Source organism: Garra rufa, chromosome 6 (genome assembly GCF_049309525.1).
Source record: "Garra rufa chromosome 6, GarRuf1.0, whole genome shotgun sequence".
Taxonomy (NCBI): domain Eukaryota; kingdom Metazoa; phylum Chordata; class Actinopteri; order Cypriniformes; family Cyprinidae; genus Garra; species Garra rufa.
Genome location: NC_133366.1, coordinates 8940634 through 8959250, shown reverse-complemented (window position 1 = coordinate 8959250; position 18617 = coordinate 8940634). Strand labels below are relative to the sequence as shown.

Below are 18617 nucleotides of genomic sequence, written 5' to 3'. Positions count from 1 at the left end.
GTCTAATTGAGCCATATGCGTATTGCTCCGAACCTCCTGCGGGATGGGTGGGAGCTCCGCACGTTCCCAGTGCTCCAGCTTCACTAAGTAGGTAGTGCTATGTTATACAGTGACTGGTCTTTTCTGATCCGCCCTTGGCCTTAGCAAAAATTGGAGGCCAGGTGGCTTGCTCAGGACACTGGAGGGGGGCAGCAGCTGCGGCGCTTTGCTAGGGATCCCAATTCGTCGGTCTCCGACGTGACGTCGTAGAGACCGACTGAGAGGGAACGTCTTGGTTACGTATGTAACCCTCGTTCCCTGAAGGAGGGAACGGAGACGTCACGTCCGTCGCCTCAGCTGCTGTACCACCGCTGTGCGGCCGGACCCAAGCTCGGCTCCTCAGCGAAATCCTGTCTATGCATTGCACCTGCTGTGTATTTATGCTCACGCTGTGATCAGCGACAGCTGGATGCAATCATGCATGCCAATGTGCATTGGCTCGTTTAGTTACACACGAAGAGGATTGGTATCTCTAAAGCGATATCCCAATTCGTCGGTCTCCGACGTGACGTCTCCGTTCCCTCCTTCAGGGAACGAGGGTTACATACGTAACCAAGACGTTTCTCTCTCTGGAATGCTTAATGACTTTAATAACTTCAGAGTCTCACATTTTCCCCGTTGGATCTCGTTGGCACAACTCCGGAGTGGCTCCTGACATGTTTGTTGCTCTCAGATGAATTGTGACCGTCTCTTTCTGCCTCAGTCATCCATCTCCCACTCCTCCTACTTCATCTTCTGTTCGGTTTGCCCTCACGGAGATGTTTAATTAGAAAGCTCATGTCTGGACTCTAGCAGCCTGGCAGTCATTGAAGTGGCTCGTCTGTCCTTGCCGTCACACCAAACTGTGAGTGTTTGCTATTCTCAGCCGTCTGAAGAAGTAGGAAAAGCTTTTCATGTCATCTCACCCCCTTTGTGATTTCCATCAATAAAGAGCTCCACAAGTTTCTCTTATTCGGTTCTTTGCATTTTTGTGTTTTGTGAATGATCACAGCTGGCTTTTGTGTCTTAGGGGGCGGTCGTGTGAATGTGTGAACATTTTTTTATCATTTGAGATGTTCTTCTCTTGGCTCCTCTGAGAACAGACTCATTAAAACCCAAGCAAAGTCCAATTATTTTCTTTACAGTGTCTGGGTTTTTATGTTACTGAGCCAGACCGGCAGTGGAATACTGGTACAAAGAAATTGAACATCTTTTCTAAAGTTTCCAGCCTCCAATGGTAGGAAGATTTATCAGCGGAGCGCACCACTGATACGAGGCAAGGACATTTGCTGTTTCTACCGGAGAGAAATCAATTTCTGAAAGAGCGCTCGCGCTGCACATTAATCCAGGCTGATATGAACCTCATTTTGTTTTCTTTCTGACTTGGCTAATGTTTTACTTCATGCTCAGATTTTTCCTTTTTATGGCTCACTAGCTAGTGAGTCCTTCTGAAGTCCTTTTTTTTTTCAAAAATAATTCTATTAAATCAGTACTGTATTAAATTTGCATCTAAAGATGCTTGTTGAAGAGAAAGTTCACTCTCTTATTTCATTCTTAAGTCTTCTGTGGATCACAGCAGGAGGTCTTTTGAAGATCACACTAGCTGGTGTTTTACATGCAGTTGCAATAAATGAAAACTAAGACTTTTGTGCTTTTAAAATTCAATAAAAGTACAGTGGCATGCAATCGTTTGGGAACCCCTAGCAGAATCTGTTATTCTGTTATCAAATGATTTTGAGATCCATCTTTTCACACTGAGGACAATTGAGGGACTCAAACACAACTATTAAAAAGGTTCAAACATTCACTGCTGCTCCAGAAGGAAACACAACGCATTAAGAGCCAGGGGTTGACATTTTTTTGAATTTGAAGATCAAGGGAAATTGTACTTAATGTGTCTTCCAGGAGACATACAGTTATCTTGGAAAAAAAATGGTATTTCAACAAAATAAGAAACATTTGTATATCTTCACCTTTGTCAAAAGTTTTCACCCCCCTGGTCTGCAGGACCTGGAGGATTTTTGTGAAGAACAGTGCTCAGTTTAACTGTTCAGAACAAACAAGGGACTCATGAGCATCCATCACAAAACAAAACAAAAACACAGTCGTAGATCATCCAGGTAACCACAAACAGTTTTAATAACCAAGGGGTCCCAAACTTTCGATGGGGGTTATTTTAATAATTTCAGCTATTTTTTTTGTCTTGTGGACTATATATAAACATATTTTATGTAAAATATCTTACATAAGGACAGTACTAAATAAAAAATAACATGCATTTTGTATGATCTCGCTTATTTTGTTAGAAATATTCACATTTCCACAGATTCTGCAAGGGATTCCCAAACTTTCACATACCACTGTATTTATGATTTGTGTGCCATGTTCCACCTCTACTCTAGTCATAGATTTCTTTGTGAGAAACAGTGAAAATCATCGGTCAGATCAGTCCAATTTGTGTGTGAATCATTCAGACTGGTTTTATGAACTGAATCATTTGATTCGCTTGAAAGATTTGATCAGCTAGCAGAGAATTTCAGTGATTGTTACTAGAATTTGGTTTGTTTCTCACACAGATCTACTTGAAATATAGTGCACTGGTCGTAAATGCTACTTTTTTGTGCTTTTAAGTCTATTTTGAAGCTAGAAAGCTTGAGTTCTCATTCATTGTAGTGCGACAAGACGCATTCTGCAAATGTTCCACTGACAAAAAAAAAGAGTTAAATTTGGGGGTGAACTATATATCCATTCTCAGTTAATTTGCAACTCTTTTTACATAAAAGGGGCATTTGCACGACTTGTAGCAATTAATAAACAATGTAGCAGAGCTGCATAGACTTTGTGTAGTTTAATGGACAATGAGAGATGACCTCTTCAGCAACCCATGTTCACACATCCGCCCAGACCTTCCTGGAAAGCAACCTTTTAGCAATTTCTTTGATTAGAAGACAAATAATAGGACAGACGTGATTCTTGGCCATTATTAATGTATCACAGGAAAAAGGGTGCTGGGGAAAAAGGGACGCTGAGAGCGAAATGAAAGAGCCATCTGTCTTTTCTTCTGCCTGAAGAGCGAGGCGGGAAAGGCGGCCGGGGATGGGACCGATCCATCAGGTCAGGGGTGGACGCTCGGCCCGATGTAATATGCAGCTACAATGACTTTGATTGGCTCGCTGCGTGAGAGCCAATCAATAACCATTTCTCCGGTTCCCTGAGGCCGCCTCCAAGCCCAAGCAGTTATTTCTTTTTAACATCCACGACAGTCCACGAGCATCTTATTTGCCTTTAATTTGAGCGTGTCGGCATGACTAGACTGTTCTGTCGTTCAGCAGTCGATTTGCTCGCTGCACAGAGATAATCGGCTTCTTCCAGATGGCATGAAGGGGAGCATTTGAGTTTGTGTACTTTGACTGCATCCCAGCAACACCCAGGCTAGCATTCTGGTGAAGTTATCTCAAAGTTATGAACAAACAGTCCTCCAGCCTCAATTATAGAAGGGTTCTGGTCTTGGTAATGTTCTTAAAATGTTAGAACTTTTTTGAAGAACTCATGGAACGTTATTGATATATTTGAGGAACATTGATGGTATGGTTTTCATATATTTATGTAACATCGATGGAATTATATATATATATATATATATATATATATATATATATATATATAACACTAATTTAAATTAGAAATTATAAAGGTTTTGAGGATGATCATAAAAGTTTCGAACCTTTAGTTATTGATATATTCATGTAACATTGATGGAACATTATTGATATATTCGTGTAACATTTATGGAACATTATTGATATATTCGTGTAACATTAATGGAACGTTACTGATATATTTGTGTAACATCGATGGAACGTTATTTATATATTCTTGTAACATCAATGGAATGTTATTCATATATTTGTGTAACATTGATGGAACATTATTCATATATTCGTGTAACATTTATGGAACATTATTGATATATTCTTGTAACATCGATGGAACCTTATTCATATATTTGTGTAACATTGCTGGAACATTATTAATATATTCATGGAAATTAATTATAATTTGATTCAATTAATTTTCAGTGAATGCTCAGAAATGTTTTCTCAACTTAATGGAAACATTAGCAAAATGTTATTATTTTAGTTTGCTGGGATGAGTGTAATAAATCTGACGGATAGTTTTCTTCATATTACAGACTCCCATCAGCGGTTTGTAATGGCTGGCCTGGTGTAAACTCTCATCCTGTGGCATACATATCTTCTCTCTGCCGTTATATTTGTGCGTTTAATTAGAGATCCACCAGAGACGTGGGCCTGGCTGCACCGAGGGGCTTGGCGTTTCCTTTCCTCTCATTAGCATCATTTTTTATTTCCATTGATCATTTGTGAACATCCAGACAGCACATTTACAGATCTTCCTGTGTGTATGGAGGATGTGGCTAATGGTAGTGCTCCTTTGAAATATTTCCTGCTGCTCTGCGGCCAAACTTCCCCCATGCTGTGCGTTTGATGCAGCGGTGTGGATTATTTTAGGCTAGTTATGCACCCTTTTGAAGAACACACTGTTACTGTAGTTGCTTATGGACTTGAGAGTAGACAGTATATTTAATTTAATGACGAATCTTTGAAGATACTTTGACGCAGTAGCTGCCCAACCTGGAAGCTTATCACAGTTTGAAGCCTCTCAAGTGTGCTTTACAGTACAAGCTAAAAATTTGCTAGTTACAAAACCCTTATCTTGTAGGTTATATAATTATTAGATGATATTATATGTTAATAATATGTAGCAATATGATTACTGTGCTAATGCTATTTGCTGTACCTCCCAGTGAGTATTTTTTGTGGCTCTGTTTCAGTATGACAACTCCTTGGACTAAAGTCTGTAGAGACTGACAGCCCCACATGTAAATGAAAATGCAAAAACCTGTGTGTTTGTGTCTGGTGTTTGAGATTGGGAGCAGAGGCTGGAGGGTTTGTGATGAATGAGTCAGGTGTTTTCGTCTACTGCACTGTCATCCCGGCACAAATGCTGTTTTCTTGAAGCCAGTTTGATAAAGAAGCTCTTCAGATTAGATCGGCTCTGGCTCTCCTGAGGCGGGTGGCCGACAAGTCATTAGCCACAGCGCCGGGTCTCAGGTGGCATTATGGGGATGTGATCCCTGTCAATCACATCCTAATAAACACCACCTTTCTATCTTTCCTTTGTTTGATTCTATTACACTGCTGTTAATGATTTTGTTTCATCAGTATCAGAAATGATCAGCATTATTAGAAATAAGTAGTTGCATGAAGTTAAAGGAGTCATATGATGTGGTTTCTTGTTTTGCTTTGTCTTTGGAGTGTTAAAAGCTGTTTGTGCATAGATAAGACCTGCACTGTAAAAAAAATCCAGCTGTGGTTGCCAGAATTTTACCATAAAAAATACTGTAGCAATGTTTTTCACTTAAATTTACAGGTAAATACCGTAATTTCATTAACTGATATAATGGTAATGTACCAACCTTTTGAAGTACTGAAATCTGTTTTGTACCTTTGTAATACACTGATAACCACCAAAAGCAGGTGGTGATGACAACATCACATGATGAACCAAAGCCCATCACAAGGAGGTTTTAAGTAATAACGTTTATAGAAGGTGCACAGTGTCATTCACACAAACACTAAACACCATCATGGTGGCACACACATAAAACTGAAATAATGCAAAAAACATTAATTTAACAACATTAGATGTAACATACAACTCTAATGTACAAAATTGCCAAGAAAAAAAAGTTATTTAAACAAAAAATATCAAATTCTTTTTCACTTCTAAAAACGGTATACTACCGTAAAAATTACATGCAATGTCCAACACAGTTTTTCACTGGGGAACTTACTGTTAACCGTTTCACAGGTTTTTACTAGGGATGTAACGGTATTGTAAATACCGTCGTACCGCAATAGCAAATTTTTTCGATACTACCGTGGTCGCATGACTCGATAAAACCATAGTTCTTCTAAGAAAAGTTTGCTCAGGCGAATAAAGCGAACGGGAGGTAGCGGGAACTACATTTCCCATCAGCCCAGGTGTGGCCGTCATCCTTTGCGGTCTGTTGCCCGCCCCCCTTGAACGTCAAGTTCATTTTATTTTCGATATAGCGCCAGATCACAATAGAAGTTATTTAAGGTTATCTTTCCTATAGAACAGGTCTATACATTGTTCTTTTATTAAACAAACTAAATTGCCTTATGTTATTTATCTTATTTACACGAAGGCATGTCATTTCTGTCTCTACACTGTCACGCGTTTACAATGTCTCCTCCGCGAAAACACGGACTGGATCGCGGACTCCATTCATAAAAACCGAATTAACTAACGTTATAGCGCGAAATGCCACGGAATTTGTCGATTATTGGATTAATAAATCAAAAGTTGGTCTGTCACTTAATTCAAATCGCGATATGGACTAGTGTCTGTGAAAACTGAAATGGAGAAAGACCGTTTTAATATGAATACTGCATGTTCCGTTTGCCTCTGTCTGTATAAATGGAGAAGACACGTTTTTTTTTTTTTTTACAATACTCATACTGAAGCACGCGTGATGCTCCCGCTAATTTTTAGCCTTTGCATCTCACATGAACAGATAACTCAGTCTCCAAAGCTGCTGTGAGTGTCACTTTTACCGTTTCATTTGAGAAAACTAGCATCATATCATACTACGGTATACACACAGAAACTTCACGGCAACCTGTCAAAATAAAAGTACGGTTTAACATGTAACAGAACAATATTAGTCTTGTATTACTTTTGTACAGTATAATGTAGGTGTGTATATATTCCTATTTAAATAATTTACATAAAACAATATATATGATAAAAAATAAATATTACAACAAGATTAACCACTTAATTGTAGAACAAAAATACTACAATTATTATTTAAACGTTTTAAACTGAATATAATTTTTCTTCCATGTATTGATTTTAACAGTAAACCTGTTTGTTTGCCAAAAATTAAAAGGGTTTATTTTTCATTTGATTAAAAATAAATGTCTATTCTTTCATTTGATTATCAGAAAAATAAAAACACACAAGAATTTCTAAAAAAAAAAAAAAAGCAAAAGATTGTGGAGCCCTATTGTTCAAAATGTTAAAACAGAGTTTTGGACTTATTTTTCCACTGAAATGAATGTTTTCGTTACTACACAAAGTAGGCTAAAGTACTGCGAAAAAAAAGTAACGTGGTTACATGGTTTAATAATTTTTTGTTATTAAAATTGAAAAATTGAAGTTCCTGTTTAAAAGTTTACAGATAGATGGCTAATTTGTATGCCATTGATATGTTCAGTGTTCATGTAAACTGTTTAATAAACACTTCTGGCACTTTTTTCGAGTCTCTTCATTAGTTTTGTTTTTCCTGTAAATGATTCAATAAATACCGTACCGTGTCATTCATACCGAGGTATTACCGTACCGTGAAGTTTTGATACCGTTACATCCCTAGTTTTTACGCTTAAATTTTACAGTTTTTTACCGTTAAATTCACGTTCATTTTTTACAGTGCTGCAAAGCTTAAAGTTTCAAACCTTTAAAGTTAAGACTCAGCCACACCTCCCTAAAACGACTTGTTAAAATACACCCCCACTTGTTCACATCATGGGGTGAATGGATCAGCATAACACCACCCATATGTATATGGAAAGAAAGAAAGCATATCTTTTACTTTGTAGTAGTGTTGCAGCCGCCATGTTGTGGAGACGCAGTTTGTTTCATTGTGAAAGCAAAAGAATTTTGTTTGGCCTTCCAAATGAGGACACAACTAGAAATCAGTGGTTAAGTTATATTTACAACACTGTTCCGGAACAGTACAACGCAAATAGTCGTCGTTAAGGGTTAAGGGTTAAGGCTATAAAGTGGGGCAATTCCAATGTTGAAAGGTCAGTCTGCGCTTCTGACTGACGGCCTGTAAGTACATTTTCATATTTAAAGAATTCTGTACTGATTATTCAAACTCAAGTTTTGAGCAGTGTAGAGTAGTGCTTGTTGTTTCTCATTCTATGATCGCAAATGCAGACATGGTGTTATGTTTAAGCGCCGCGACACAATGCTTAAAAAGACATAAGTCATTATAATCAGAAGCTATGTCCCCACTGGATGAAACAAATGCCTTGTTAATAATGGGTTTTATTGTTTCTGTCTCGTCACACCGAGAAAGAGCATGGTAAGGAGCGTGAAATTTCCGTCACACGCTTGAGGTATTTGGCCAATCACAAAGCACCAGATTGCTGGCCAAGCAGAGAACACCTCGGTTTCCATCAACAATGAGTTTTGTAAAAATCGAAGCATTTGAGAAAGGCTTAGGGCAGGAGTGCCCAATACGTCGATCGCGATCTACCGGTCGATCGCAAAGGTGGTGTGGGTAGATCGCACGGCATTAATTAGACGTCAACTAAAGTAGACGATCAGCCAATGTAGTCAGCCAATCATCCATTCTCACTATTAATTTTGTCACTTGATTGACGTACAAGGCAGCCAGTCTAACATCTGTCCTTTTATGACACGAATCACCGCGCATGAACGTGCATACAGCAGCGCCAGGTGGCTGATTCCATTCAGTGCAAGTCATCAGAGTAAAGTAAAGTAGAGTAAAGTAATGACAAAAAAATGTACTTGTATGTAGTTGTATTGTGCAATATGGGTTCATGTAGTTATGCAAGCTACACCAACATATAAAGAATTCTCAATATATTCATAAATAAATATATGTTTTGCATTTTTATAGTAGGTAGATCATCTTTGACTTCGTCATTTTATAAGTAGCTCACAAGCCAAAAAAGTGTGGGCACCCCTGGCTTAGGGGATGTGGAAAATATGTTTTATGAACCTCAAACTGCATGAACATATTGCATTACAACAAATACACAAAATAATACTCTTTTTAGCAACATCACATGATCCATTTAAATATTTAGCTTAACCTCAAGTTAATAATCAAAAATAGCACGAGGTAGTGAGGATTTCATTTTTCAAAGTTGTATTTAGTGTATGTTTATGCATTATAAATATTTAAATATTTATTGTGCCACCAGAAAATTTACATGACACACTGTGAGTGATTCAAACTAATCTGTGAATCTGCATCTAATTATAAAGAACTGTATGAATGAACTTAATCACTAAATCATACAGATCAATTGGACTTTTCTAAAATATCTTTAGTGATAAATTTAAAAAAGTATAAATCTATTTTGAACCAGTTTGCTAAAACAATTATTTTTATGAACACTATTAAGTGATGACTTAAATGATTCAGATTCTATTTTTGTAAACTGTACAAAACAACTGAATCTCTAAAACAGATAGTTCAAAATGACTTCAAAGTGAACACTATTGAGTGAACCCAAGGGAATCAGTCTATTTTTGATCTAACTCGCTGAAAATGCATGAATTAACCAATTTGCTTAAAAAAATATGACTATAATGAACAGATTTGAGTGGTGACTCAAAATGAGTTCAATCAACTAAACAAAATCGATTTGATTAAAACAAACTGAGTTTAATTGTGAGCACTATCCCATGATGACTCAAATTAATTGTCAAATCAATTTTTCACCACAGTTCTTTGAAAGGAACCGTCTTTTTAAACCAGTTGATTGAAATGCACTGATATACATGTTGATATACAAATGAACTGAATCACTAAAACAGACAGTTCAAAGTGACTTTTTTAAAAACTATTGTGTGAACCCAAAGGAATCAGTTCATTTTTTGATCCAGATCACAAAAAAATGCCTGAATTAACCAATTTGCTTAACAAAAAATAATGAAAACGATCGCTTTTATGAACAGATTTGAGTGATTAAAAAAGAGTTCAGTCAACTCAGAATGTTTGAGTCTAAACAAATCGATTTGATTAAAACAAACTGAGTTTAATTGTGAGCACTATCCCATGACGACTCAAATTAATTGTTGAATCAATTTTTCGCCACAGGTCTTTGAAAGGAACCGTCTGAGCAAATTGATTCTCTAAAACAGACTGAGTTGATCAATCAAATGATTCAGTTCATTAAAACAATTTGAACTGGTTCAGTAAAACAAACTGTCTACCATCCAATTCACAAAAAAAACCGAATGTATAAATATATTTATGTTAGCTAAGTACCATCAGTTTTACTTTTTAGCCTCTCTGAGCACTAGTCTCTGCTGTTTTGAGTCATTGTAGACTTGCTAAATGAGTCCAGTGGCTTGTGTTATTGATGTCCTCTCATATTTCTCTCGGTCCTTTGGTATGCGTCTCCTCTCTTTAAGTAAGGCCTTTTATTTTCTCTGAGCCGTGGTGGTTAGCGATCCTCCCGGGAGCCAATTATCTGAAGCGATGAGCCTGGGCTCTGCGAGGTGCGTCTGATGCGCTGATCTGGGATCAGGATGCTAACGCTCCGTCTCTAATCTCCACCATCACAAACAAACTTACAGACTGACTCGTGTCCAGCTAAACTACCACCCAGTGTCTCATCATTATGCGTTTGCCCTTATCACCCCAGTTGTTGAAGTGTGGATGCTGTGGTGTATTTGAAGGCGTCTGAAGGAATCTCACGACTGTCATTAAGAGTGGACATGAATGGGATGTTCGTGATAGAGCCGCTTTGTTTTTTAGTCACTCGTGTCTAGAGGCCTTTTCTAACATTCAACCACTTATCATTGATAATCGCATTCAAATCTGCACATTTATATTGAGAGAAAACTGGATTTGATGTAACTTTTGTGCCTGTACAGTTTAATACAGGTAGTAGGGCTCTCGTTTCTGAGTAAATGATGGAGAAATATTGAAATAATGAGTTTTTTTAATGTCAAATTTATCATAAATGAAATCCAAATGGGACTAGTAACAGGAAAGTCATTTGCAGTCTTTTGTATTGCTGAATTTAATTATCATAAAAGCACAATAAGTGTGATTATAATTGAAACTGGGTCTGTGAGTGTGTGTGTTGTCACAGGATTATGCTTATAGTGTCAAATTAGTGCAAATCGTGTTAAATGCAATGCTGTTAAACATTTAATTAAATCTAATGTGTTATAAATGCAAACAATGCTGTGTTAAATCCAGGAATTTAGTATTAAACCAATCTTAAAGGATTCCGCAACATTTGTACTCTGTATCTCTGAAGTTGTTCATAGTATTATAATATTATTTTATATTGTAAGAAAATATATATACTAGTGTTTACCTTTAACAAGTATGCATCAGTTGTCAGTGTAAGAAAATAAAAATTAAAAACATGTAAAATAAATGGAATTATATAATTAATTTAAATAATAGATCTAAAATGTGTTAATTCTATAGTTAAAATTGATGAAATGTGTAATTTATTTTCAGAATTATATTAATATTTTATAATTGTATATAAATATTAATAATATTTTACAATAATATATCAGATATGTAATACATATTATATAAAAAAATTATTGAAAATAATACATATAATTAAAAGTGATAACATTTATATATATTTATCTGAATAATTCTGTTTTATTATTTTATATTTATTTTATACTTGATAATAATTATTTTATAATTCAAATGTAATTATTTTCATATTAATATTTATATTTTAGATGTATTTAAAAAACATATTTTATAATGATATGAAATAAATAATATATAACAAAATATTTTTAAATAATAAAATGTTTATTTTATACTTGATATTTTTTTTATAATTAAAACATAATTATATAAAATAAATAATGCTTATAATATTATATTGTTCATATTTTAAAGGTTCTTAATAATCACTGTGAAATTATGTATATTTATCTAGATAATTCTGTTAAATAATTTTATCATTTCATATTAATATTCATATTTTAAATGTATTTTAATAATAATAATTGTAAAATATATTTACTAGTAAATACATAATTTGATATAAAATATAAAATATATTTTTGTATTATATAACACATTATATTATATATTATTAAATTATTATTTATATAAATATATATAATTGTATAATTAATATATTCATTTTATAATTTAAAATAAATAATATATAAGAATTTTAGGAATCATTTTTAAATGTTAAAATTATTTATTTTATACTTGATAATTATTTTATGTATATTATTTAAAATAAATAATAAAGATAATTTAGTATTAATATTAATATTTTAAGTGTATTTAAATAATTATTTTTAAATATATTTACTAGTAAATACATCATTCTATATAAAATATATGATTATATTATGTTATTATGTATATAAAATATATTACTTTAAAGTGAATATATCATTCTATTATTTAAAATTAATAATAGAATAATATAAAAAATCTTATTTTTGAATATTATTATTATTTAAATATTAATTATAAATAATAGTCATTTTTTTTAAATAATAAAATGATTTATTTTCATACTTTTTTATATTATATTGGTACAAGAAATTTTGCTGTCAGACTCCAAACTGAGGTTTAAATCAATGTCTTGCATTTACTGTCAGTCTATTGTCTTATTTATCATCTAAACAAACATCCACAGGTTCACAGAGAGGGTAACACATCATAAAAAAACTAAATTATGGCTTTTTTAGGCACAAACTATGCAAGTGGCCATTGGGGGAAAATGATCTGCCGTGATGTTCAGGAAGTGAACGCTGTTCACGCAGAGCCTGGAATTGGTTGGGCTGGCTTTATTAGATATATTTGCCATTGCGAATGCTGCAGATTGAAGTCAGTGTATTTGCTGCACAGAGCTGTAATCACAGGCGTTTGATGATGAACAAGGCCACGCTCTTCATCTCCCCGCTGTTATTAATTCCATCTCTCTCTGTGTTGTTTCTCTGACGTCCTCCAGCTACAGCACGGCGTATCAGTGCATTTACTATCCTCCAGAACAGACGGCCAAGGCCCGCGAGATCCTGCGTGTGGTGTCCCAGCTGCAGCCGCACATCTCCACGCTGGCCGATCAGCTGCTCCAGACGGCCCAGCAGAGCTCCAGCCAGCCTCTCAGAGACGTCCTCAAGAGCCTGGAGGAGAAGGTGAGACCTGCTGACAGCTGCCTTTCAAACTTCAGACTGAGTTTTAGCATTAAATAGATCAAAAGTGGCAGGAAAGACATTTACAAAAGATCTCTATTTCAAATAAATGCTGTGCTTTTGAACTTTTGATTCTTCAAAGAATCCTGAAGAAAATCTGTCAGTTTCCACTAAAATGTCATAAGAAATGTTTCTATATATTGTGATGATATTTCACAGCATTGCTGTTTTTACTGATTTTTCTTTGAAAACATTCAAATTTAAGGGGAAAAAAATCGTACTGATTAAAAAATTAATTCCGGTAATATATATTTTTAATGATTTAATTTTTTTATGTTTTTAAAAATGTATTATTATTATTATTATTATGAATGTATATTATTATGTAATAATTTAATAAAATAGATTACAGATTCATTAGGTATTATAATGACTCATCAAAAAACATCTTGAAAGACTTTGTTTATTCATTAATTTATTCATTTATTGTACAAAAATCTACTTTTTCAAGATAATAATTAAAATAATAATAAAAATGACTCATCAAAAAAAAAACTCAAAGATGATTTTAGCTAAGGTCTTTGAATTGATTTATTTATTTACTTCATTCATTCATTTATTATACAAAAATATATTTTTTAAGATAATAATTATGACTCATCAAAAAACCTGTCAAAGACAATTTTAGTCCTTAAATGTTTTTATTTTTTTATTCATTCATTATAAACTTTTTTCTCAATATAATGATTATGACAAAAAAAACTTGAAGGACAATATTAGCCAATGTCCTTGAATTCATTCATTCATTCATTCATTCATTCAATATAATAATTATGACTCATCAAAAAACTTTGAAAGGTAATTTTAGCCAATGTCCTTGAATGTATTTATTTATTTGTCATTATATGTTTTTTAAATATAATGGTTATGTCCTTGAATTTAATTTTATTTATTTATTTATTAATTCAGTCACTATGTTTTCAATATAATGATTATGACTCATCAAAAAAGAAATTTTAGCCAATATACTTGAATTTTATTTATTTATTTATTCAGTCACTATATTTGTTTTTAATATGATTATGACTCATCAGAAAAGCCAATGTCCTTGCATGAATTAATTAAAATATATTTAAAATATAATAATTAATATAATAATTTATTTATATATTTATTTAGATTACTTAATGATTATGCCTTATCAAAAACCTGTGAAAGGCAATTTTACCAAATGTCCTTGAATTTATTAATTCATTCATTGTATTTTTTCAATAAAATGACTATGACTTATGAAAAAAAAACTGAAAGACAATTGTAGCCCGTGTCCTTGAATTGATTTATATATTTATTAGGGGTGGGCATAGATTAATTTTTTTAATCTAGATTAATCTAGATTAAATCTTGGAATTAATCTAGATTAATCTAGATTAAAATGGCTAATTTGAATTCTGCTGAAGGCATTCAGAATATGTGTGCTACCCAAATAATGACTAAAAGTAAGTCTTTGAGAATGGATCATAAAGCTCATAAAGCTGTTCTATGATAATTTGTTGATGAAAATAAATTATGTTCAATTAGATGTACTTATGTTTACTAACTAACTAACACTGAAATTATTTTTTCTCCCTATTAGATTGTGTTTTTTTTTTTAACGTCAACACCTACCCAACCCATTACATGTTACACCGTACTTTTATTTTGACAGGTTGCCGTGAAGTTTCTGTGTCATACAGTATGATATGATGCTAGTTTTCTCAAATGAAACGGTAAAAGTGACACTCACAGCAGTTTGGGAGATTGAGTTTATCTGTTCATGTGAGATGAAAATGCCAAAAATTACCGGGAGCGTCACGTGTGTTTCAGTATGCGTGTAGTAAAAGCTCGTCTCCGCAGTGCATACATACAGCTAGGCAAACGGAACATATCGGATTCATATTAAAACGGTCTTTTTGCATTTCAGTTTTCACATACACTAGTCCATATCGCGATTTGAATTAAGTGACTGACCAACATTTGATTTATGAATCCAAAAAACGACGAATTTACGTGGCATTTCGCTATAGTAGATTCGGTTTTTATGAATGGAGGACGACGCGATCCCGTCTGTGTTTTGGCGGAGGAGACTTAAACGCGCGACCATATTCTACAGTCTTCGGTATACATCCGCGTTATCAAGGTGAAAGTCATCATAGCTTGCGTAGTTTAGACCCAGCTCCCAACCCAAATTTGAGAATAGATTAACGGCGATATTTTTTTTATCGCGCGATAAGAGTTTCACGTTAACGCAGCACGTTAACGCCGATAACGGCCCACCACTAATATTTATGTATTTATTCATTCATTCATTCGTTCAATATGATTATGACTCAAAAAATAAATTTTAGCCAATGTCCTTGAATGAATGAATGAATATATATATGTGTGTGTGTGTGTGTGTGTGTGTGTGTGTATATATATACATTTTTTATTTATATTACTATGACTCATCAAAAAAAACGTGAAAGACAATTTTAGCCAATGTCCTTGAATTTATTTATTCATTCATTATATGTTTTTTCAACATAATGATTATGACTCATCAAAAAAGACAATTATAGCCCATGTCCTTGAATTGATTTACAGGTCCTTTTAAAAAAATTAGCATATTGTGATAAAGTTCATTATTTTCTGTAATGTACTTGGAAGCATGAAGTGCTCCAAAATCTCCTGATAGCTAGCTGCATTGACCCTGCCCTTGATAAAACACAGTGGACCAACACCAGCAGCTGACATGGCACCCCAGACCATCACTGACTGTGGCTACTTGACACTGGACTTCAGGCATTTTGGCATTTCCCTCTCCCCAGTCTTCCTCCAGACTCTGGCACCTTGATTTCCGAATGACATGCAAAATTTGCTTTCATCCGAAAAAAGTACTTTGGACCACTGTGTTTTATCAAGGGCAGGGTCAATGCAGCTAGCTATCAGGAGATTTTGGAGCACTTCATGCTTCCATCTGCTGAAAAGCTTTATGGAGATGAAGATTTCATTTTTCAGCACGACCTGGCACCTGCTCACAGTGCCAAAACCACTGGTAAATGGTTTACTGACCATGGTATTACTGTGCTCAATTGGCCTGCCAACTCTCCTGACCTGAACCCCATAGAGAATCTGTGGGATATTGTGAAGAGAAAGTTGAGAGACGCAAGACCCAACACTCTGGATGAGCTTAAGGCCGCTATCGAAGCATCCTGGGCCTCCATAACACCTCAGCAGTGCCACAGGCTGATTGCCTCCATGCCACGCTGCATTGAAGCAGTCATTTCTGCAAAAGGATTCCCGACCAAGTATTGAGTGCATAACTGCACATAATTATTTGAAGGTTGACTTTTTTTGTATTAAAAACACTTTTCTTTTATTGGTCGGATGAAATATGCTAATTTTTTGAGATAGGAATTTTGGGTTTTCATGAGCTGTATGTCAAAATCATCAATATTAAAACAATAAAAGGCTAGAACTACTTTCAAATGTGTGTAATGAATCTAAAATATATGAAAGTCTAATGTTTATCAGTACATTACAGAAAATAATGAACTTTATCACAATATGCTAATTTTTGAAAAGGACCTGTATATATTTATGTATTCATTCATTAATTCATTCATTCATTTATTATTTAAAAAAAGTTTTTTTCAAGATATGACCCATCAGAAAACTCCTTGAAAGACCACTGTCCTTGCATTAGTTCATTATTTAAAAAAAAAAAAATAATAAACTTTTTATTTTATTTTTAGGGTAATAACTGGACACGAAGTGTAGATGAAGGTTCATAATGGTCTTACTATGACTCATCAAAAAACCCTTGCGAAATCTCAATGCTAAAGGCAATTTTAGCCAGTGTCCTTGAATACCAGAGCCAATCTGGAATAGCATAAAGTTTTAAAGTAAAAGTCAAATTTAAATAAAGTATTAATCTTCAAGACAGTGGTTTGGGAACATCAGTGTAAAATGAGGCAGAATAGTGCAGCTGATATTAATGCGTCTATTAATAGTCCTGCAAGTGTTCACAGTTTAAGGGCATATATCTCTTCTAATGAAATATGTTGCTGTCACACTCTTGTGAAGCTGCTGCTGCTTAATCGCTCTGGTGATTTGCTGTTTGTGACAGACAAAAGCACTCCGCTTGTACCATGTCAGATGGTAATACCATGGTGCTTTGAGTTGAGCGTGTGCGAGTCACTAAGCGTGTCGTCCCTTTCCCTCCTCTTGGCCTAAAACGGGTCAGTTTGCAGACATCAAGGCTGTTTGACAAACGACCGTGGGTCTGTCACTTTCCTCTCTGCCAAAGCCAACAGAAGCCACCGGGCCGAGAGTCTGCTTTGGAGGCCTTCGTGTTTTATGTGTGTAATTAATGAATTACATCTGCTGCCGTCAGTGTGCAATCTGTGACACAGAGATTGTTTCTGCCACGGCGGAATAGCGCCAATCAGCCGCCTTCATTGCTTAATTCTCTCCGCCGCCTCTCTTCACCCTCCTTGATTAGCGGTGCGACGGCCGGCGCGTGATCACACGCTGCTGCTGATTGAAATCTCCAGCCCTCAGACACTGCTTGTGTGCGTGCTTGTTGACGATGCTTTAGATTTGGATACAACACTGCAAGCACACCATCTAGAGCTGGGACTTTTTTATTTTTTTTCTTCATAATTTTATTATTTTATTTTATTTTATTTTTTTTTTTTTTTTTTTATTCATTCATTGTGACCAAACAGCTTTTGTAACTCTGTGCTGTTCTAAAACATTTTAGTTAAAACTTAAACTTAGTTTAAACTTCGTTTTAAACTTCATTACAATTCCTGTTCGGTCAAAATTATAGTTCTAAAAATCAAATCAAATGTTTATTTATTTAGAGATATCATTTTAACCAAACAGCAATTGTACAGGAATTAATGCAAAATTTCATTTATTTAGTTTTATTTTATTTTATTATTTTATTTCATTTCATTTCATTATTTATTTTATTTTATCTTCTTATTTTCTATTTATTTTTAGTTTTTAGAACCATCATTTTAACATTTTAACAAAAGTTGTAACTGTTAATTCAAACTATTTTATTTTATTTAAATATAATTAAAATGTTTTAGAAATGCATTTTTTTTTTCAATTAATATTTTTTTTAATGGATCTTTAACTAAACAACCAGCAACTTTAAAGAAATTTCTTTAAAAAAATATTTTGTTTAATACAATAGGTTAGAATACAATAGGGTAGAATAAAATGGTGCATTTTAACCAAAAAGCAACTGTAAAGAAATTAATTTAAAACGTTTATTTTATTTATTTTTATTGTATTGTATATTTCTTTATTTAATTACATTTAATTTTATTTTATTAAGTATGATTTTGATCAAAACAGCAGTTTATTTATTTATTTAGCTGTCATGTTAACCAAACCATTTCTTTTACATTGTATTTCTTTAAATAATAATAAAATAGTTTTAAATGGATTGATTGTTAATTTTAAGGCAATGGGGAAAATATGAATATTCTCATATGAAATTATTAAAGCTGGATGCACAATTATAAAATAAAATTATAATAAAG

At 34.0% G+C, this 18617-nt stretch overlaps 1 protein-coding gene across 1 annotated transcript in view; it reads left to right on the top strand.

Annotated features, from left to right (window-relative positions):
• inpp4b (inositol polyphosphate-4-phosphatase type II B) overlaps window positions 1-17292 on the top strand; it is a 115032-nt gene extending 97740 nt beyond the window's left edge. The window contains exons 9-10 of the mRNA XM_073842549.1: window positions 12858-13041; window positions 17143-17292. Of these exons, the coding sequence (XP_073698650.1) occupies window positions 12858-13041; window positions 17143-17292 (334 nt within the window). The remainder of the gene's footprint in view (window positions 1-12857; window positions 13042-17142) is intronic.
• Window positions 17293-18617: the final 1325 nt, after the last annotated feature.